Source organism: Biomphalaria glabrata, chromosome 8 (assembly GCF_947242115.1).
Source record: "Biomphalaria glabrata chromosome 8, xgBioGlab47.1, whole genome shotgun sequence".
In the NCBI taxonomy this organism is placed as follows: domain Eukaryota; kingdom Metazoa; phylum Mollusca; class Gastropoda; family Planorbidae; genus Biomphalaria; species Biomphalaria glabrata.
In genome coordinates this window covers 2,081,245-2,105,423 of record NC_074718.1, presented here as the reverse complement: position 1 = coordinate 2,105,423, position 24,179 = coordinate 2,081,245, and the positions used below count along the sequence as shown (strand labels likewise).

The following is a 24,179-nucleotide window of genomic DNA, read 5'->3' as shown; positions in this document are numbered from 1 at the left end:
ACATTCAAGTTGATGAATTTCATTTCTATTTTTTTTTTTGGTGGTTAAATTAAGAAAAGCAGCTAGTAAATTTGAGATTCAATGTAAACAATTTTATAATATTGTTCATAAATTGAATTTATAAAATAGGTAACAACTTATCTGGGGATTAACTGTCATTAGATACTGCGATGAACACAAGTTTAACATTTAAAAAAAAATGTATCTAGAAACACTTGGTATAAGCTGTTTAATATGTCAAGGTAAACAAAAGCAAATTGTGTAGACAGTACAATATCTGTAACTTGCAACACAAATAAACAAGCACACATGTATATTAGAGTATGAACAACTGGTCCTATCAGAAATGATTTGGCCAAAAAAAAAACTACTGATGTACCAGTAGTGGAATTTTTTTTTTTTAATCTGAATTTCGGAACTTGAAAAAGCTCAAATTTGACTTTCTTTCCCAAAATTTGCCATAGAGGTATACACTCAAAATCAGCCAAATACTAGACCTAGATAATTCTATAATTACCATTCTCATTTAGAACAATGCATTTTTTTAAAAACATTTTTTAATAGAGTCAACTAAATGAAAGAACTTTCCAAGCAATACAATCAAATCTTAAATATAATTGATACAAGAAACAAATCTAGCTATCAAGACTTTGAAAGATATAAAACACACATTGCTGGCTGATTATTTTTCTTAAGTACAGTGGAGTCTTTTTTCCCCCTTAATCTTATCATATTGTGGTTTAATAATCATCATACATTGTCTATGTCCTGCAGAAATTCAAATCACAAAAGTAATATTTAAAAACCTTGACATTAGATCCTTGTCAATTTTTGCAGTGTATTAGTCATATGTTTTTTTCAAACTAGAAAATGCTGTTGAACCATTTTTTTTCATGTAGACTTGCAGTACACTAAATTGAAATGCATTATATTTATTAGAACAATTCCAAACTTGAACAATACAAAAAAAAATTGTAAAGAATATTCAAAAGAAATTTGAGTCTGAAAACTACCTTTTTTTTTCTAAAAAAATTCTTATTGAATAAAGAAAGGTCATATTTTCTTCCCTTATAATGTACATCCTAATTATTGAGACTCCACTGTAGTTTTATAGGCAAAGCTTCAATTCTACCCTGTCAACACAAGGTGCAAAGTAAACTATTGGAAGTCAAAACAAAACAGCATTGCTATTTTTTTAAAAAAAAGAGCAGCAGGCCAAAGGCAGCTGACTAAAACAACAATAAGAGTAAAAATAGCCATGGAATGATATGAAACTTAGTATAGAATTAAATACACAGGTTGAACAATCCACCCTTCAAAAAATGTTTATTAAAAAAAAAATGTTTGTTAAAAAGGTTTGTTTCTAAAAAGAAAAAAATGTTTATGGCACATTGGACCAAAAAAAAAAAGTTTTGACTCATTTTCATAATTACAAGTGAAACTGAATATTTCAAAAGTTGATATCTATATATCAATTATAGTGAGACGTAATTTGTTCAGATATTGAGAGTGGGGTATGGATGTAATATCAATGCATCGCAATTAAATACAGAGAGTGGGTACAAACCAAAAATACTGAAAAGTGAACAATGGGTCAATTATTTATTTGTTTAGAAAGAGAATGAGACAGCACTGAAACTTGTAGGTTGGTTATAAGTCCCACTATAACCTCATCTAGGTTAAAAAAACACAGTTTACATTGACTGACTCTATTAAAAGGCAGAGCTAGAATGAGACATCAGCAGATATCAAAATAAAATGATTTCAACTTCAAGCCATTTTCATTTCATACTTTTGTGGTTTGTTCAAGCCTCTTTCTAGAACCAAAGAGAGAAAAGTTTAGCCAAGATCCATTCAGATCAATGATTGTAGTATCTGCACTACCATCATAGTCAGATGGGTGCAAATCACCATTATTTACATAGTCAGACAAGAACAGATGTACTAGTTTATAGAAATGATATTAAAGTCAAGTGCACACCTAACTTGTCAGTGTTCAGTCAAACAAGTTTATTGGATATTACAAAGAAAAACTGCCAAACAAAATTTATAGTCAGGGCTGACATAAGCAAAGGGAGAAAACTCATGATAGTAGTATAATTTATGTACACCAATAGGTGATCTTATAGTTAAGGAAATTAACATAGTACCAGCCACACATCAACATCAAATGAATGTACCAGCCACACATCAACATCAAATGAATGTACCAGCCACACACCAACATGAATAAATTGAGTGTTGCCAGTTTCACATCAACATCAAATGAATATTCCAACTTCACATCAACATTAAATGAATGTACCAACTTCACATCAACATTAAATGAATGTACCAACTTCAGATCATCATCAAACAAATGTTCCAGTTTCACATCAAATGAATGTACCAACTTCATATGAACATCAAATGAATGTACCAACTTCACATCATCAAACAAATGTTCCAGTTTCACATGAATATCAAATGAATTTACCAACTTCACATCATCAAACAAATGTTCCAGTTTCACATGAACATCAAATGAATTTACCAACTTCACATCATCAAACAAATGTTCCAGTTTCTCATGAATATCAAATGAATGTACGAACTTCACAACAACATGCATAAATTGAGTGCTGTATCAGCTTCACATCAACATATCTGTACCTCAAATGAAATACACTTTGATTGTATCCAGTTTAACAAATTGGCATATCACAATATTTTTGAAATTATGAAACAACTTTTGATGGCCACTGCTGGCATGTAACCAAATAAACTATAAAAAAAAAATGTAATCACTTACCATGTATTTATATTTAAAGTACTGTATAGAAGAATAAAGATAATGCATGTTTTGCTTGCAATATGAATACCTAACAGGTTATTTATAGTGAGGATAAAGATTTCTTATGCATTGATTAAAAGCTTATTAGACTGAATTCTATTTCTAATTTGTTTATGTTTGTAGATTCACACATACTTATACTTGTTATAAAACTTTTATTTTTGAAATAAAGGCAAGAATTATAAAATAATTTTTCATCATAATACTAAGATTCATGTACCAGTATTGTACACAGATTAAAGAGATTCATGTAGGCCTACCAGTATTGTACACAGGGAAAGAGAGAGATTCATTTACCAGTACACTTTTCAACTAATGACCAGTATCAGAAATAAGGATGATTAGGTCTCAGTCCAAATCTCCTGCAGGACAGCAGAAGATGGTGTTGGACAGAATTTAAACCCATAAATAACATTTTGACAGTTCAGAACTCATACCGCATAACCAATTAGACACTCTTTTATATACATATATAAACAAACATGAAAAAATAATTGTAAATAACCAAACACTTGACAATTTGTTTACAAAATGAAGAGCTTCTAAAATAGTACAGTTACCGGTTCACTGTTATTAGTGTACCGGTATCTATGAAGCATGGTCGAGAGGATAATACTTGAACTTGGCTACGTATGAAGGGGGCTTGAGGTTCGACACCAGACTCGAGCAGAGTTGTGTTTACTGAGTGCTTAAAAGCAGCACAGAAAACCTTCTCCCAGATACCACCCTCCCCCCCACTCCACAAATGAGATTGGATATGAACATGCTATAAGCAATAAAGTAGTGCTATATAAAAGCTATAATTATTATTTATTATCTGGTATGTTTTTGGATCTTATGTCCATCTGACATCTACTTTTACAGTGAAGCATAAGCGTAGGTTGACTTGAAAACAGAATGTGGTATAAAAAAATGATACAATGTTCAGTGAAGATCAAAGAAAACATGTCAAGGCTGGGAGCGGAAGTTTGTTTGACAACTTTCTGACATGCCTCAAAAAAGAAAGATTACAATGACTTATCTCAACGGGAGCTGAGTTCAAACTCTGGAAGAAAAACTAAATATAGAACATAAACACAAAATTTGTTTCTATGGAAACAAAGTATTGATGATATGACGATTACCTTGATGCAATTGTTAAAACTGTGGCTAACACAGAGACTGCATCGGAAGACCAGAAATGCATTTTGTGCTGGAGGGATACGAGAGAGTCATATTGCTGAGTTAGCCACCCAGGTAGAATGTCCAAAGCATACAACCAATCAGGCTAGATTACTTTTTCAAATGTTAAATAAAGAAAGGCAAAACTCTTTCCAGCTAAAAGAATATTGTGTCGATCTTTTGATAAATTTGTTAGCAAATGTTATTTTCAACCAATAAAGATGGTAAGTACACTTAAACCCAACTTGGCTTGGCTACCTATGAAGGAAGCTCGAGGTTCGACACCAGAGATGGCTGCCTGGTCATGCGGTTTGCGCGCTGGACTGTCGTTCAGATTTATCGATGGTATACAAACCCTGCCTGCTCCCATCCCCCAAACCTGCGAGATGTTTGGACTAGGAAGTAATTATCTTCAACTCTGAAGGAACATCCGAAACATGTAAAATATTTTATAATATAATATTTTACAAACAGACTCGAGCAGACTTCTCCCAGATACTCCCCACCCCAACTAGTCCACAAATGAGATTAGACCACAGCTCTCTGAGCATGCTAAAGCATGCATGAAAGTAACGCAATATAAAAGCTATAATTTATTTTTAAGCAACTTTGTTATTATTTATATGTCTGCAGTACCGGTACATATATGTGGCTTAAACAAAAAAGTGAAATTTCGATACAGTATTTAAATGTGTAGCTTGTACCATCATGTAACATAGTGCACATGTTTTGTCTTAGTTGAACCAGTCAGTTCTTCAGACCACATAGACCGGGTCCCAATACGGCAGGATTAACTGGAATCAATTGTAATTCAGCTTCTTTTCAATGCTTATAATATAAGAATTTGATCAACAATTTAAGGCTTACACATTCAAGGCAAGAAAAAAAAAAGAGGCATTTTTCATACTAAGTAAATACTTTCAATGGACTGCGTCAAAAATGCAAAGAAGTACAATTTTTACATTAAAATAAAGTTGTTGTTTTTTTTTCAGTACGGTAATAGTAAAAAAAAAATAGGAGATTCATAAAAAGAATAAAACCAGCACATGAGAAAAACAAATTAAAAAAAAACCTGTACATTGTTTACAAGAATGGAAGCTGGCGTGTGGCGTTTTCACAAAGAAATCTGACATGTCAATGAAAGGCACTTGTTACAAAACGTTCATAACCTTTTTGGGCTGCGACGGAAGCTTGGTGTTCCATCATCGAAGACTGCGGTGTAACGGGACTTCCGGGGGTTCTTAACTGTGAACCTAAGAGACAAATTGGTAAATTGGTTTATTAGTTATGATGGAAAAAAACAAAAACAGACTATTCCAACTCTAGTGCAAGCAATTATTTATCTTATAAATTACAGAGGGCGGCTGAGCTTTCAGACCTGGGGGTTCTAAGTTTAAATCTCAGTGAAGACCGGGATTTTGAATTTTGGGATTTTTAGGGTGCCCCTGAGTCCACCCAACTCTAATTGGTACTGGTGCCTGACTTAAGTTGTGCTAGCCACATGACACCCTACTCATATTAACTGTTGGCCAAAAAAAAAACAAGGTCTGAAAGGGGAAATTTTACTTTCTTAATAGACGATAATTAGGTCCTTTGTGTATGGCTGCCTGGTCGTGCAGTTTGCTGCGCGCTGGACTGTCTTTCGGATTTATCGATGGTTCAAACCCTGCCCGCTCCCATCCCCCGTTGTCCTGCGGGAGGTTTGGACTAGGAAGTAAACTATCTTCAACTCTGAAGGAACATCCGAAACATGTAAAACATTTTACAAACATCCATGTGTCAATCTAGTTGTGCATGTTAATTAGAGACTTACACTCTGCATTACCTGCATTGTAGACAGTATCTTTAACAGGCTCAGCTCTCACGGCCAGAACAGATTGGTAAGACGATATAATGTTATTATTATAAGCATCCCCATAACGTTCTTCTGGACTCTTTTGTGATGATGGCACTGTTGAGAGTTGTTGGAAAAAAACATTTTACTAGGCGCCAACTTCAAAATAAACATTTGTTAACTTTATTAATAAACAAAATACTTTAAATTTTCTATAAAATTATTCAGAAATGCTTAAACCAAAACGCTGAAAGGTGAATGTAGTTTAATTAGATATCAACAAAGATAACACATTGTGAAGAAATAATGAAACAGTAAAACCAACTCACCAAAACATCTTCTTTTGTTGACATGTGTATCAAAGTCATCTAAATCATCCACACATCTTTTGACCCCAGAAAACATTCTGTCGGTTGAATCGTCTGCGGGTGAACAAACTTCCGCCATGTCGACTTCTCCTTCCTCCATATCAACCGAGCTGGCGGTGAAGTCATTAGAAATACGCTCACCATTCATCAGAATGTGAGAATAGAGTCTACTTTCGTGTTCTCTTGAAGGGAACGACATGTTGTAAGCAGCAGAGCCTTCTTGGGTTGGGTCTTGAGTGTGGGCATTCCAGTTTGGCCCTGGTGACCTTTCATGTTCAGCGTGTTCCATTGTTTTTTTTAAATACTGAGCAAGTGCAAGATGATTGGACTGTTGTGCTAGTTCACCAGGAGTGAAACCTCTGTGATTCTTCAGACTGAATTCAAGAGAAAAACAAAACAAAATTATTATAGGAACATGTAAGACTACGGATTGCTATTCAATTAGTAGAGAGCTTATTGAAGGGTAAAGTGATTGGCAAATAAAGCAAGGATCTGGAAATTGAACTGTAGATATATAGATATATAAATAAATATGGACGGGAATTTAAGGTCCAGGACTCTGATGTGTATAAAAGTGAAGGGAGCACGACAGCACTCTAGACTTTCAGTTTTCTCGATTGAACTGTAGACCACCGGCATTTCTATGTCATGTGGTAGGTGTGTGTGAAGTGAGGTAGATGTGTGCGTCATGTGTTAGGTGTGTGTGTGTAGTGAATGATTTTGAATGTTGAGTCTTGTTCTAAGTTGAAAGATTATAGTTCCCTCGTTGCAGAAATATTGGCCAGCTTCCTAATGAAAGTGACACTAATGCCCCTAATTATTATTATTATTATTATAGCTTTTATATAGCGCTACTTTCATGCTTATAGCATGCTCAGAGTGCTTTTGTGGACCAGTGGGGGGGAGAGGGTATCTAGGAGTTGGTTTTCCGTGCTGCCTTTAGGCGCTCAGTAAACACAACTCTGCCCGAGTCGGGTGTCAAACCTCGAGCCCCCTTCTAGGTAGCCAAGCCAAGCCAAGTTCAAGCGCACTTGGCCTCTCGACCACGCTTCCCACCCTAATGAGTTGTTGCAAGTGATGCCACAAAATATACGGAAAGTTTGCGATGCTATTTCATGCAGGATTGAGATAAAAGCAGTCCCACTGCATGCTGGGTAATTTCTTCAGACTTGAATTTAGTAAAAACTTTTTAAAATTACACTGAAAACCTGAACCGTGTTTTGTAGATCATTTTTAAAAAAAACTTGTTTGGAAATTGATTTTTGATGAACCAAAGTTCATAAGCAATAGTAGCTCTTGTTGTAATGTTAGCTATATGTGTATATCACAAAATAAATGTTCAATAAACATTTAATTTATTACATAAATCAAAGCATGTTTCATCTTGTAACAAACCAGCCAGTTATTAGGACCTAATGATCTCACCCATCTAATTATCCAGATTCAATTGTATTACAACAGCAAAAAAATATGCTTATCAGGCCTTATACTTAGCTACCAACAGAACATTTAGATTTATTGAAAAATTTACTTTTTGGTTTTATCAAAAGAATAAGTTTATTTTGTAAAGTTTAATTTCATCAAAACATCACAAGGTCCAGAGGGCTTGCAAAGACCTTCCTACAGAGAACAGTACCAAGAAAAAGAAGAGGCAGAGAAAGCGATGGGAAGACAACTTCAAAGACAGGTCTTTCATTTAAAGATATTCTATTCGAGACAGTTGACAAATCTGGTGTGGGTGCCCCCTTCAGTTAACAGGCTATGGGATAGGCGAAGATTAAGGTGAAATCATTAAGATCCTTTTGTAAAGCTTATCAAGACTATGTTGTATTATGATTGGTAAGGGAACATTAAAATATGTCAATTGAATCACAATATTTATAACACCCTACAGCCAATCAGGCAGTCAAAAACACTGTCCTTACACAATAAAAATCTGTATCTTCAAAGCAAATGTGAAAGCAATTATTTTGTATGGCACAGAGACTTGGAGAGTAACAACTAACAATAAAGCTCCAGGAATTCACTCACAAATGCTTGTGTCATAAAATTGGTGGGAGATGCCTAGCAAAATCTCAAACTACAGTCTGTGGTTTTCTCCTAGAGGTATATTGTTTTGTTCTTTTAGAGTATTTAAACCAATAGCTCTTTTATGGTTTTAAAATTTATGATTGAAATTTTATTTTAAAAAATATTTTGCTATTGTGTAAATGGAAAAACATATTATATGTAAACAAAAGACATTTTAAAATTATTTTTTAAGTTTTGAAACAGAACAAAAATATTATACGACATCAGGTTTTAACTAGCTGGATTTTGAATTACGAGATTTTTGTCCGGCTCCAAGTCCACCCAGCTCTAATGGGTACCAGACATTAGTTGGGGAAAAGTAAAGGTGGGTGGTAGTTGTGCCGGCCACATGACAACCTCGTTAACTGTGGGCCAAAGAAACAGATGACTTTACATCATATGTCCCATAGATCGCAAGGTCTGAAAGGGTAACTTCACTTTACAGCCTGGTGGGAAACTACTCATCAAACACCAATAGAACAAGAAATGAAATGACACTTATTGAATTGGGCACACCTTGGGAAGTTGTCTGTTGCAAGACTGGACTGGAACCCAGAGAGGGAAAAAGAAAGTCTGGGAGACCAAAGCTGGAGGAGACCAGTAGACAAAGAAGCAAAGATGGCAGGATGGACACGGATGCAAATGAGGGAAATTGGCCAGAACAGTGTCCAATGGCGAGGTACTGGTTGCAGTCTTATACTATAATGCAGGGGTTCTCAACCTGTGGGTCGCGACCCCTTGAGGGGTCGATTGACGATTTGTCAGGGGTCGCCTAAGTCCATCGAAAATATGGATTGTATTTAGTGTATTCTTCTATTGCTGTGTATATTATGGGGGGGGGGGGGGGGGGTCGCGGCAGAGTGGGGGATAGTAAAAAGGGGTCGCTAAGCTTAAAAGGTTGAGAACCGCTGCTCTAATGGAAGTCAAAAAGGATTAAGTCATATACATCATGTTGTGATATACTTGGTAAGGTAACATTAAAATATGTTCATTGAATCACGATAGGAAAGGACCACACAGAGTAACTGTCTCAATAACTTACTCAAGAGATGCTCCATGGTTGACCAGTATAGCTACACAGTCTGTATTTCCTGCTTTGGCTGCTTTGTGAAGTGGAGTTTCTCCCATAAAGTCCTAGAAAACAAATTTTATTTAATTCATCAATCTCTAGGAATTAACCAATACAGTTGGAAAGGGCTCAAACTTTTTTTTTTGTTGTTTTTTTTTCTTTTTGCAAAATTTTATATAAACTAATGAGATTAGGATAACAATTTTAATTTTAAGGGGAGACAACAGCAACAATGTTGTTGTTTTTTCAGATTATGATTTTAAACTACTTATGACCCTTTAATAATAACCACATATTTTGAAAAATCGCTTGAATTTTCTTAACTGCTGCTTTTACCAACTATTCTAAAGTAAATGATCATGGATATTTTAGAAACATTCTTTAACTACACAGATCTTGGTTTTCATTGAACTTAGGTTTTCAGAACAATGCCAAGTCTTAATGTCAACATTTACAATGTTCAGGATAAAGCAACCAATCTTCTCTGAGTGTTTCTTCTCAGGAGAACTGACCTGTTTATTCCGAGAAGCTCCACACTGTAACAGCCACTTCAAACATAAAACAGCACCAGACTGTGCTGCCAAATGCAAGGGTGAGGTGTTGGATCTGTGTGAAGGTGTGTCAAAGCCTATGTTTGGCTTCACATTTAATTTCATCAGACAACTTAACTAGAAAAAAAAAAAAAGGAAAAAGTCAGTAGCTAATATTTAATACATGGAGCTGATTTAAAAAGTATATAAAATTAATAGCGATTCACCCAACTGTATATAAAGTTCCCTTTACAGACCTTGCGATCTATAAGACAGATAGTTAAGGTGATCAGTTTCTTTGTCCATCGGTTAATGAGCAGGGTGTCATGTGGCCAGCCCAACAACCAACCACCTTTTATTTCCTCAACTGAAGTCAGGTACCCATTGGAGTTGGGTGGACTCAGAGGCGCACTAAAAATATCGAAATTCAAATTACCAGTCTTCACCCAGATTTGAACCCAGGACCCCTAATTCGGAAGCCAATCACTTAACAACTCAGCCACCATGCCCCACATCTAACTGTATATAGGATAACCTAACTTCAAAGTGTGTCCAGTGGCCATTGTGAGACATTTACTTTTCAAGCTGCCCCTGTAGATAAAAAACATTACGTTTTGTGTTGTATGTCTTGTCTGTTGATCATGTTTAGATCTCAATATTAGTGCAACAGTTACATCTCCCAGTATTCGTCAATCTCTATGTTTTTCTAATTAAACAGGCAAACCTTTGTTTTATTCAGACACATGCAAACCATTACGAATAAGATTGAAAAGTCTGGTAATATTTTAAATTATTTAAATACTGTATCATGATAAATGAAGGAGAAGAAGTAACAATGGAAAGGGCATTAATTATAACCACTTCAAACCTCTTTCTTATTTTTTAGAAACAAGTTTGCTTATTGTATGCACATTAAATATAAATATTTTATGTTAATCCACAAGTTCAGTGGTGCGTATACTTTCATGTTTCTTAACACTAGGCTAAGTGATTTAATATCCAAGCTATCAGCGTATATTAGAATAAATGGGGGGAAAAAAAAAAAGATCCATCCTCTCAAAGAATTGAAATAATAGAATAAGTATTCATACACACAAAATTTTAAGTTAGAATATAGTTAGTATTTAATAACTAAATTTCAAATTAAATCCACAGAAATAGCTTCACATGAAACTTGCAACTTATTGAACAACCCCACTTATTTCACTGGTATACTCTTTCTAACCAAGTGAACACTAGAAGTGTTGCAGAAATCTTCAGAAACAATGTCTAAAATATATTTCATTATTTAAATCGCCTTTGTTGCCTACAATTCTTAGAGGAAACATGAAACATCTAGAATGTACACATTTTTTTACGTTCTAACCAAGACAGAAGTAGACTCCAGCAATAAAGTAAAGTATAATTTGGTTTATTAATTACCTCCCCCGCATTATAAATAAAGAAATAAATATATATATATATATATATATATATTAGAAACACGAAACATCTAGAAAACAATGTGTGCACAAAAACAAAAAAACATCCAGTTTCTGTTCTGCAACCTTGAAACTTTTGATTATGGGTATGTGTCTGTCACTTATATAATATATGTGCTATTGAGGTCATATTCAAGCCTATTGAATGAGTACAACTAATTAGTCCACACCAACTATCTTTATTATCTTGTTTTCCTTTTAATTTAAACTTTTTAAATTTAATAGCAATGTCTTGAATTCCGAAGATTAAGAATGAGTGTTTCACAAGACTATGCAAGCCCAATTACGACCTGTATATTTTTTCGCATCTGGTGTAGACAACGCTGTTGTCTGCCAGTAGCATATTTAAGTTTTCTTTGGGTCTCAAACATGTGTCCCGCAGCCACTGTAAGAGCTCTCCAACTGTCTCTTTCAGAGGCCATCTGCTGCCAGCTATTTTATTCCAGTGAAGGTGAAATATCGCTTTGGTTGTCCCCCATCAGGGCCCTCTTAAGCATTTATATTTGTGCATCCCTGATTGACTATAAAAGCTAATTCTTGTTCCTTGTTCATTCTTTAAAGTAGAGCCTACTCTGTCTTTTAGATATGCAGGCAAGGTAAGATTTAAAAAGCCAGTTACCAGCTGTTGATCGGATAAAATTATTTTGATTAAACAGAAGCTGGTAGCATGGAACTTAAAAGGAAGCTGAAAACATGTGTGATCTATTGTACTTCTTGGTTGAAGTCATTAGATAAAGGTAAGTTGGGAGATATTCTTCCTGCTTTGCTGTCCAATAATTTATGTACTCTTTTAGTTTAGAATAGGTCACTAGAGTCTGTATAATCCAGGAGGTTGTTAAAGAGAATTTATACTTTGTGACTAAAACAACACATTTGACATAGAAATTGTGAAAATTGTTGCCTGTAAGTAGTTTCAATTAGCTAGATGATTTGAGGATTATATTATTACACAGATCTCCTGTACAAAATATAATCTTCAGACACTTCTAATTACTTTTGTATTGTGACCTGTCTACTGAAAAGATCTAGTTACAGTAGAATCTAGTATATAATTATACATATTATATATTAGTATAGTATAATATATGATATATAGTTTCTTAGTACTTTATCAACAAATAGGTGAAGTAAAATTTAAGTTCCCCTTTCAGACCTCGTGAAATATCACAATAATATTGACTCAAATCAGTGTATAGAATCTAGAATCTAACTTATAAATGACATATTAAAAGACTTTTTATTACTATTTTTAGATTTTAGATCTCTAGAGATTATTTCTAGATCTCTCCTTATAAATTATAGATATAGAATAATCTAAATTAGATATAATAATATTAAATTTTAAATATAGATCTAAAGATTTCATTAAAATAATTATATCTATCTATTCTAGTCTACACTCTAGAGTCTAGACTCAACTCAAGCTAGCTAGAGTATTATAATTTATTATAAATTTTATTATAGTTAATTAGAGTGTTTAGAGTAAGAAGAGTACTCAGTATCACTCACTGAGTATGATAATATAAATAATCATATGATAGTTAATGATTGATACTATCACTATCATCTATGACTGTCACTATGATATGACTATGACTAGTCAGAAGTAGTCACTAGATCAGTAGATCTATCAGTGACTATGACTTATGACTTTGTTATTGTTTTATAAAGTTTATATGAGACATGACTAGACTAGACTCAAGAAATTTCTAGGTCTACCTGTCCATAAAATGCAGCCCAGTGAGCTGGTGTCCATCCATTCAAAGAATCCTCTTCTGAAATCAAGGCCCCAACGCAAGCGGCAGTGGCTTCCCCACTGTTGTTATTGTAAAGTAAAGCTCTGCCAATTAATGTGTCAAGCAAGTGTCCGTCACCTAAATAACAGGCGTAGTGCAGTGGGGTTTGTGCCAAAATTTGTTGACTTATGGAATCCAGTGGAAGTGGTGGTTGCGTTTCAAAATTCATTATCTAAATCTTCGGTTACAGTCTATCTAATATGTAAAGCCAAAGTAATACGTAAAAAAGCCGTCTGTCAAGAAAACCGGCGTTTCTTTGTTGTGTTTTGGTTCAAAATGTTTGACCTAGTTTAGTCCTCTTACCGAACCATAACGTTTTATAGAAAATGTTGTCTAAAAAATAAATAAGTAGGCTATTTATTCAAACATTATAACGACTATTAGCAAATTAACTGTTTGTGTAGTGACCAGTAGGCCTATAGATTTACGGGGCATACGCCTAAAATCAAATTTAATATCGACTGAGAATGTTCGTTACCGAAAATGTATTATTGGAAGAACAGAATATGACTATTATCATAATAATGAATCGGTCGTTTTCGGTTTATCATTTCTGTCTGGATCTATATTTAGATTTTCTTTTTTTTTTCCTTTAATTTCCTTTAATATCAAAATGAAACCGGTTTAAACACAGAAGTAAATCAATTAACAAAGTAAATTAATTAATTAATGGAAGTTATAGAAAAACTTCTAAATCAACACTAATAACGCCGTATATCTATATAATACGGCATATTTCTGAATTTGCAAAAAAGGATATTGATTAAAATATATGGTTGTTTCTTTTATAATAACAACTGGTCTATCTACATTAAAAAAATGTTTCCTTAAAAAAAAATATTTAGATCTTTTATTTATCACCTTTTTATTTTTATTTTTTCGGGGAAAATAGAAACTATTTGTGTCACGACCCCCCCCCCCCCCAAACCTTCCCCCATAAAAGAGGCGAGAGGACGTCAGTAGGAAGACGATTAACAATCATAGATATATAGTGCTGTAAATCTACGGCTATGACATAAGCAAGTCGGCCGACATCATTAACATATCGAATCCTTGTTGTTTATTTACCGGTACTGATTTTTCGACAGGGGCATATAATATGGCATCGGGCTGAGAACGAACACTGGGCAAACGCGGCAAAAGTCTGAAGCATATCGCTCTTTGTTGAGTTAAAATAGTTATCTAATCTATATAGGGCCAAGATCAGCGGCGGACCATAGTTATGTGGACATTCGGGCAAATGCCCGGTGGGTCGGTATTACCCATATGGGCCGATGATGAGCCACCGAAAGGACCGCATGGATGCCACTATGACACATATATATTAAATTGTTAAACGTTTTATATAAGGGGCGCCCTCTGAAAGTCGTGTTTAAAGAAATCCTTTACCGACACCGAAATAATGTGAGTCAACATCCGTAGTGTAGTGACGTAGTTTAGTTTAGAGAGTATGTTAGTTGTTTTTTTTTAAAAATATATTGTGCATTGTTTATTTAGCCACGGTAAAAGTAGACGTCGTAGCAGAATAGGCGTAGGGGAAGGTGGGGTGAAATGTCACAAGGGTAAGTTGTCACAAACACTATATCGATATAATGTGATGCGCTATCCAAAATGTGAAACTACAGCAGAGATGTTTACGTAAACATTTACAAATAGTTATAAAATGAAGTCGATACCTTTTCGCATTTTAAAATTATCACGATTCATTGTTTTTGACTGTTCGGAAAGTGGAATTTTATTTTTGTGTAATTTTGTTGAAAAACACTTATAATTTTGAGATGATTGTCTAACATTACACTGTTTCATATCTCTGTGTATTAGTTACACATTGAAATTAGTTTTTTTCAAAAAGCTCGACCCAATAAAATGTTATTAAAATAAATGTTCTGAAAATTGTTGTGGGGCAAGTTGTCACACAGGTTGGGGTAATTTGTCACAGTTGTGACAACTTGCCCCAATGAAGATTAAGCATTTTGAAAACAAATTTTAATATTAATATTTGTTTATTAATAATTATTTGTTTTATTGATTCCTTTTTATGGTGATACCTAATAGATACCTAAATAGTATTAAGCGACTTTCTCTTTAAATAATGCTGTTTACAAAGGTTATGCCAGCATCAACATACAGAAAAGATGTTCTCCTAGCGCAACATTTATTTTAGGAAAGAAGTTACCTAGTCCTACTATTTATATAGGTTTGAAGTGGGTGCATTGCTGGAAGAAGTGAACAGATAGTTTACAAATATTATATAGAAAAAATAAACATTATTTTGAAGAAAAACCTACAGCTTTTCTTGTTAGGTCCAAAACTTTTCAGAACCTTCACATATATATCATTATTTCACGACGGCCAGTCAAGGAAACTACTACAAGAACAAGGTCTTGACTTAATATGCTATTTCTTTTAGACATAGCAAGATATGGTGATTTTTTAAATGTGTGACATTTTACCCCATGCCTGTGTCAACTTACCCCGGTGTGGGGCAAATTGTCACAACCTCAACCCAGCCACTTTTTTGTTGTATAACTTTGATAAATAAAGAGATAAAGTTTATTTCATTTACTCTAATTGTTGTCTGAATGTTTAAGTTACAGCATGTTAAGTTTGGTGAGAATCAATGAATTCTAAATATGTTTAAAACATCAAAATCTGAAAACTGTGACAACTAGCCCCACCTTCCCTACATGGAGTAATAGTAGGCTTCGTCCTCTTAGGGATTAAAAAGCAACATAAGGCCTATGCCTATATTTCTTGCTAACTTATAAAGCACGTGTACAGTTATTGATACATATATTGTTAAACTTAACGTACGTGATGATTTTAAGGGCAGGTAATAGCCAACATCCGTAGACAGTGCTACTAGATCTAGTACTAGTAGTATAATAGGCTTCGTCCTCTTAGGGCCTATAAACACTTATCGATTAAAAAGCAACATAAGGCATATATATATTATATAGGTCTATAGGCTAGTCGCTCAAAACTCTTTATATAGGTTGTGTCTGTTCTATTTATGTGTATGTTTCTGTTGTGTTGTTTTTATAAGAGAAAATAAGAGTCCTTGTAATCACAACAAATTTCCATCAATAAAACAGTCTTAGGCATGTATCTAGTCAGTTGTACAGGGTTGGGGGGGGGGGACCGACCAGCAAATTATTCGTTTAGTGCGGAGTAGTTTTTTTAAAAAGTCAAACAACACAAAATGTGCTTTTAGTTAACTTATCGCTGTCCGGCGTAGACTTCTGCTGTTAATAACCGCACAACAAAGAAAAGAAAACAATTCGCGGGAAAGCATGTGTCTGAAATTTACCTATACAGAACGCAATAAGTGTGAATGGAGCCTGAAGCCGAAGATGAGGGACCTTTGCACGAGGAGTGTTACCAACCTGCCCCACAAGCATGCCCTCCAGACAAGGCTGAAGATGATGACCTGTCCCACAATTCCCTGTCCTGTGGATTTGAAGCCCATCCCAGTCCTTCTTCGCAAAGCCCTATGAAGCCACCTCTTTGGTCAACCATCTTGGTAATCCCTGCCCTTACATCTTATACCTCTCCATGTGTCAAGTGGCTGTCCTCAGTACCGACCGACAAGAGAGCAATGCAACCACAACGTCACTGCAACAAGAGGACGATCAACTGGTGGAAAAGAAGAAGGCGGCGTTTGCATCAAGCTCAAGAGGCAAGCCAACTGCCACTGATCGACCCCCGCCTGCAGCGATGAAACTTTACAGCCAATGTCATGATGTTGATTCTGTCCGGGACGGACAGATCTAAGGAGGGGGCAGTGTTATAAACCTGGTGGTGGCACAAATGGGGGTAGTGGTGTGAGTGTAGTCAGCCGACGCAATTCGCCCCAGGCCAGCGCTAGACGAGCGGTCAACCGTGACGAGCTACGATGGTCAACCGAGTCGAGTATCAACAGGACGGTTCGGGAAGGATCGCCGTCGTGAACAGAGCTCATGAGCGTCACGAGAGTTGTAGTCATCTGACCACCTAGAAACGTCGAGCAGCGTTCTGTCCGGTTCGAGAGGGACCCTATATAAAGAGCGGAGGTGTCGCAGTCAAGACAGTCGGGAAAAGGGGCTCAATACAGCAAGGTTCAGAAAGGAGGTTCACGACAAGAGTTCAGAACACGGTCGACTACAGCACAGTTCAGCGGTGTGGTTCTGTACGGAGCATTACGACGGTTCAGTGCGGAGTACTATCAAGTACAGTTGAGACGAACGGCGTCTTGATCTTGGTCTGTGATCGAGTCCGACACAACGAGCCTAGTGTGTGAAGTCAGTCCTGAACTGTTGAACCCAGTGCAAGCCCGGAACGAGACAGAGAGAGACCAGTGCAAGAGTTGATACGGCGGAACGGTGTTATCGGAGAGATATTTGTACAGTGTACGTGTTGCCAATTGTACAGTATTGGCTGTTATTTATTCAACTATTAAAGTGTTACGTTACTTTGGAGCCCTGAGTTGTCAAGTTCTTTAAGTTGGTGGTGTAAGGTGCAGTTTGCAGAGAGCCTGGATAGTGAGATTCGTAACAATATAATAGATAGACTATACTGAAACGGATAGGCCTTTATATATCGAGATTCGATATAAGGATCCAATGCGGGATTTTAGTAGCCAAAGTGGAGGCCCTGGATAGGTTTTTATAAAGCGTTAGGCACTTAGTATAGAAACGCTCCCAGACTTTGATCGCGACATTTATAGTGACTTCACGGATAGTTGGGTTCAGTTTTGTTTAGGTTAGTTTTATTCAGTTATTCAGGTGTTAGGACTTCAAAGTTGTTTTCTGGGATGGGATGTAGCCCCAATGGAATGAATGGAGTAGGCCTACTAAAGTTTCGAGTGCATTTGAGCAAAAAAAAAAGAATATTATTTTGCCTCTTTTACTCTAGGAAGCACTTCATCGGTAACTGTTTTTGACATCTACCATATGTAATGGAAAAAACTTTAAAATAGCGAGGCCGTGGGCAGTGGCCATCGACGATTGACTACGCCTTATGCAACTTCTGAGGGCCGCTATGCACCCGAGACCATCAAACGACAGTCCAGTGCGCAAAACGCACGACCAGCCAGCCATCCTACTGCGAGCATTAGTATGGCTTACAATCAGTGTTTCCCAAACTGTGTTCTGCGGAACCTATTCAATGCCTGAATAGGTGTTCCAACAACAACTGGAATAATTAACTAGTAGGCCACCACGTGGATAAATCTCTCTCTAAAAAAAAAGTAAAAGTGTCCCACTAAATGCTCAGAATGTGCGAAGTGTTCCGTTGAAAAATAGTTTTGGAAACATTGGCTCACATCATAGGCGCGTACAATCATAAGCCCGCTTTAGTTGATGCTAAACTTATTATTTGTTATTTTCAGAGATTCTTATTGTCGAATATACGAATAATTTCATATTATATTAGACTCAGATCCGCCCACGTCGTTTGGAGCATTGGGCGGCAAGTGGTCTCCAAATAAACCGGCCTCCCAGCGATGTATGCAGCGTCATCCCAAAGTGATGCCCGCTGCACTTAGGCTGAGATCTTATCCATATTATGCGCTTAAATATAGGCCTATTACAAAAATGTTCATGTTACTCCCTTTCAAGTGTTATGATTCACTCTTTATATCAAATCGTTTCAAGAGTGGATTTTGAAATACATAAATTGACCCTTAAAGAAGAAAACGGCCCTTAGAATATGATAGTTAAGAGTAGGGCGGAAATAGCTCAAGTTCTCCGGCAAACTATATAATAACAGTCACAAAAGATCGTTGAAATATAGAGAGAGTTCAAGCTTATATTGGGATGATCCGTTTTGCTGCAGGGTTTAAAAAACAAACTTGAAAGATCAACTGAAAATAAAAATCGAAGTCATGCCCATTTAAGGGCCGCATGATATCAAATCTTATATCTTAAATTATACATTAGGCCAACTGGCGTTCCTGCAAAGATGAAGGTATAGGCCTATATTATAAAGTGCATGATTAGCAGGAATAGCTAGGGGCCTAGAGCTATATATTCATAAGGTCTAGCCAAGTTTAACTGATCGTAAGAAATAGATATATGATCTATAGACTAATTCTAGAGTATATAGGCCTATATTAGTTGACACAAGCAGGTGTAATTATATATATTACAGATGTAGGCCTAATCAAGTTTATGACATTCAGTAGGCCTAATATTGTGTAAGTGATCTGTACATTATATTAAATATCGAATAGATAGAGTATTTGCTATAGGCCTATACATAACAGCTATTGACGTTACTTCAATAAAGAAAACAACGTCTTATACGCATTTCACGTGTCATTCTAGTCATGCGAGTTAATCTATGACTTAATAGAATAATCATAGCCGGCCTTACAAATTGCGGGGGCCAATTTAACGGATGCTTATGTGAGGACTATCTTCTATTTTGTTTTTTTACAATAACAAATATAACTATTAATTAAATCATTATATCAATATTTATTATACAACATGTATAGGAAGCAACTCAAATGCGTCACTGGGTAAACGTATCATACACTAATAATATTATGTTAACCCTTTAAGTCCAACATGTTTAAAAGCCTGTGACAAAAGCCTTAACTGCGATGTTGGTATATGTTAATGTAAATTGCGGGACCCTGACAGGCGCGGGGCCCAATTTGGAGCAATCGGTCTAAGCGGCCGGCCCTGTGAGTATGATAGTAGGGCCTACATATAGACCTATTATTGGCAGAATGTAAATTAAGGCATATTGTTTAACATGCATGACTAGATAATAGTAAGGCTATATAGTAGATTGACCTTGACCTAGGAACACGCGTACGACGTAATCTTCTTTTGATTTGAAGTAACGTCTGTATTTTAATGAAAAGATATTATAGTATAATGATATTAATTTATTGATATACAAATATTAATATACGCGTCTGTAGTCTAATGATCTACAAGTCCATAATCTAAAACATAGACAACTCTTACTAACAGTCCGGTTTCGTATCATACATATGGTTAACTCAATCCAATCGAACCCTATATATTTTACATATAGAATAGTAGCCTATGACAGATCTGCCTCTGTAAATTAAAGAAAAATAGTTGACTAAAATCTAAATGACGCAGAAAGTAATCTATTAACAGATTATGTCGTAATCGTGTGACATATGAATCCGTATTTTTAATTAGTCCATTCGAGAGAAGTAAAATAATGATATCGACTCTTAACTTTGCAGACTACGTCGATGACATTAAAAACATCGATAATTCATCAGATCAAAGATCTAGAAATATTTCAGTATTTCTTAATCCAGATCTATATAAATGTCTCAGTCTGGATCTAAGATGTGTAGAAGTAAATGTATCCAAATGAAGATCTAGATCGAATCTCTGATTAAATATGATAAGCAGCATTGGTAATTACAATTAAATTATAATTAATATTCGATCCAAATTCGAGTCTCACTCACTCAGTCTGTTAAGTCTGTACCATCATAACCATGTAACCATACATAGACTAGTAACTTCACTAAGTCTGTAGTCTAGAATCTATTCTAGATAGACCCTTAGAATCTAGAGTCTAGATCTAATTTAGTTTAGTTTACAAACACTTCAAACAGGGTTTTGACAGTTTTGTGCAAGTTGTGGTACCTACTCTGATAACTGATAGACAGTCTGACTAGTAATAAGTATAGATTCTATATGAGTCTATAGACTATAGTAGTCTATACTATTTATTATTTGATGTTCCCCTTCAGAGTTGACTTTAATGAATAATTATAATAACATCCTAGCCCAAACCTCCCACAGGATGACAATGGATGGCAGCAGGCAGGGATCAAACTCAGGACCATTGAGACCACCTAATGACAGTCCAAGGTGCATACCATGCGTCCAGGCAGACATCTAAAGTAAGCAAGGTGTTTTTTGGGGAATCGCTCTTGGACAAATACACAGAATGCTAACAAAGCCATCTTCAGGACTTATTATATAGTGATATTACAGAGGATAGAAAGATGCCAGTCATCCACTCTTAAGACTGACACTAAGAGTTGGGAGAAAATAGCACTTTACAAGAGCCAGTCATCCACTCTTAAGACTGACACTAAGAGTTGGGAGAAAATAGCACTTTACAAGATTGGTTCACATGGAGGGCAAGCATAATTAGCATGAAGTAGCAGTAATGCATAAAACACTAAACCATCACTTACAAATAAAATACAAAAACACAATCCCATAAAATACTCGGAAAGACACCAAGTATTAGGCATTTCCGCTGTGTCTGAATGCAAATAATCAAACGGAGGTAACACTCAACAAATTCCTATAACACCGGCTAAAGGCAAAAGAATCAATAGAAGTTAGTCGACGCTGATACTGAAAAAGAAGTTTAATAGCAAGGAAGGGAACTGTCGAATGGCAACTCTCTACGTTCTTAACAAGCATCTTATCTCTAAGGCGTCCTAAAGTAGTCTGTTTACATCAGCTGAAATTTTCGCTATCTTTCCCAAAAACCTAGTTAGAGTCTTGTTTTTACTTGTCATGTCATTGTCTCCAAGTCAAAATGTCCCCTATTTCCGAATCAAATTTAACTAATTCCTAATCATGCCATAACAATAGTGAAGTTTGGCTGATACATTAAAAATTAATCATTAATTAAAAATTGCCTGAACTTTAAAACATTGAAGAGTAAATTACAAATATAACAATAACAAGCTTTATTCTTATATTCATTAATTAAAAATTGCCTAAACTTTAAAACATTGAAGAGTAAATATAACAGTAACAAGCTTTATTCTTATATCATTAATTCTGAACTTTAAAACATTGAAGAGTAAATATAACAGTAACAAGCTTTATTCTTATATCATTAATTAAAAATTGCCTGAACTTTAAAACATTGAAGAGTAAATATAACAGTAACAAGTATTATTCTTATATCATTCCAGAGTGTCAGTAGTTATCTACTGGGCAGAGGAGGCAAATACAGATGTCATGAATCAAGTGCATTATGTGGCTCTATCTGTTGGTGTAGTTCTACTCTCCATAATCTTCTACTGCGGATGGATGTGGAATTTTCTTTGGATTATCTTCCATATCATCATATTCTCACTTGGTTTCTATTATGCCGTCCAGTGGAATCTGCTCAGCAGCAAAATGTATGAGTACACACCGAATCCCATTGCATTGAAAAAATCGGCAGTGAATACGGTGATACGAAAGATGATAGTAAGGGAGAGTACTTTCAATAGTTATATTATAATGAAATGTGTTTATAAAGTCTTTTTAGTTCTTGAAAGTTTAGTCAATTTTTATTTAAGGTCCAATGGTTCATGATAAAGGGCTTGACTTCTGAAGAAATCTCAGTGAAGATTGGGATTTTTAAGATGCCCCTGAGTACTAACATTATTTGGTGAAAGTAAAAGGCCATTGGTCATTGTCCTGGCCACTTGGCACTCTTGTTAACCATTGACCATAGAAACAGATGACCTTTACATCATTTTCCAATAGGGGTACTTTCTTTTATATATATATCTATCTATATCAGCGGTTCTCAACCTTTTAAGCTCGGTGACCCCTTTTTATATTCCCCCACTCTGCCACGACCCCCTCCCCCCCAACACACACATACAGCAATAGAAGAGTAGACAATAACCATCCATATTTTCGATGGTCTTAGGTGACCCCTGGCAAATCGTCAATCGACCCCCAGGTTGAGAACCCCTGATCTATATATATCTGTATCTTGAAGTGATATATATTGAATCAAATTTTGATTTAAGATCCAGTAGTTTACAGAACAAGTGATGTACAGATGTATCAGAAATTATTAATAAAAGCATCCATTACCCAACATTTTCTAGGTGCCATGTTATCTCAGAATGGCCTAAAATCTTAAAATAAAATCCTTGAGTTCAGCAGGATTTAAACTTGGACTTTAGAATTGAATCAGTTTTTTGTCACATCTTAGACTTTAGACTTGAATCAGTTTTTTGTCACATCTTAGACTTTAGAATCGAATCAGTTTTTTGTCACATCTTAGACTTTAGAATCGAATCAGTTTTTTGTCACATCTTAGACTTTAGAATCGAATCAGTTTTTTGTCACATCTTAGACTTTAGAATCGAATCAGTTTTTTGTCACATCTTAGACTTTAGAATTGAATCAGTTTTTTGTCACATCTTAGACTTTAGAATTGAATCAGTTTTTTTGTCACATGGTGACTGTGCTATGTTGTATTTCATTTGTAAAGGGTAAATTAATGGTTGTTAACAGACAACACTGTAGACTTACAAGAAATATATTTTAAATCTGTTGTATTTATTGTATAAAGAGGTCATTGATAGTGTTTATCTTTTACAGGAAATAAACTCGAGAAATGCAGAGCAGCCACAGCCTAGGAAAGTTGTGATATCTCATAACTTGGACAATGTTTTGCAGGATGTCATAGATCTTATATGTCGGCATTACATTTTAGTTTGGTATGAATCGATATCAGAAGATCAAGCATTCGTCAAGCATGTTCAGTAAGTTTCCTTTCAGACCTTCAGATCTAAAGGGAAGATGATGCCAAGGTCATCTGTTTCTGTGGCCCATTGGTTAACGGAGATGTCATGTGGCCAGCACAACGACCAACCGCCTTTACTTTTCCACAACTAATGTCAATTAGAGCTGACTCAGAGATCCCCTAATGACCCCAGTCTTAGAGATTTGAACTCAGGACCTCTGGTTTGTAAGCCAAGTGCTTTACTACTCCGCCACTGCACCTCCTACTCTTGCAGTGGTCTCAAGTAACTAAAACAATGTTATGGTGGGTGTGTACCAACTACCCCTTTTTAGACACTGTGCTCACCCTTATGAAATTGTAAACCATATACTCTTTGAATGCCCCATCTAAATTCAGTTTATGCAGCCCCTACTACCACTACAGTCCAACATAACCAACACTCTGTATGGCAGTGCTGAACAACTGAAGAGAACAGCGCACTATTTTTCCTTGGCACAATCTGCAAAAGAGCTCACAGCTCAGCATCAAAAAGCTGGCTAGAAGAAGAAAAAGAAG

The 24,179-nt window shown here is 35.6% G+C and overlaps 2 protein-coding genes across 7 annotated transcripts in view; one reads left to right on the top strand and one right to left on the bottom strand.

Moving 5' to 3' along the window:
• Positions 1-214: 214 nt before the first annotated feature.
• On the bottom strand, positions 215-20,265 carry LOC106050451 (ankyrin repeat domain-containing protein 10-like). Of its 3 annotated transcripts, none has more exons than XM_056037130.1 (6): positions 20,106-20,265; positions 9,848-10,003; positions 9,309-9,400; positions 6,158-6,570; positions 5,808-5,945; positions 215-5,247 (listed from the first exon to the last, which is right to left on the bottom strand). In XM_056037130.1, exons 1-6 carry the CDS (start codon positions 20,121-20,123, stop codon positions 5,129-5,131), a joined length of 936 nt encoding a protein of 311 aa, XP_055893105.1. In that variant the 5' UTR covers positions 20,124-20,265; the 3' UTR covers positions 215-5,128. The 3 variants fall into 3 exon arrangements, with proteins under 3 accessions (XP_055893105.1, XP_055893102.1, XP_055893103.1); XM_056037127.1 differs by lacking the exon at positions 20,106-20,265 and adding an exon at positions 13,066-13,864; XM_056037128.1 differs by lacking the exon at positions 20,106-20,265 and adding an exon at positions 13,066-13,860 and having other exon boundaries at positions 5,820-5,945.
• LOC106050480 (sorting nexin-25-like) overlaps positions 12,133-24,179 on the top strand; it is a 36,445-nt gene continuing 24,398 nt past the window's right edge. Inside the window, exons 1-3 of one of the 4 annotated variants that reach the window (XM_056037126.1) lie at positions 12,133-12,249; positions 22,066-22,345; positions 23,480-23,643. In XM_056037126.1, the coding sequence (XP_055893101.1) occupies positions 22,112-22,345; positions 23,480-23,643 (398 nt within the window). In that variant the 5' untranslated portion in view covers positions 12,133-12,249; positions 22,066-22,111. Of the gene's footprint in view, positions 12,250-20,325; positions 20,533-20,952; positions 21,028-22,065; positions 22,346-23,479; positions 23,644-24,179 lie in introns of those variants that run through there. The other 3 variants (XM_056037125.1, XR_008779165.1, XM_056037124.1) reach the window with 3 other exon arrangements.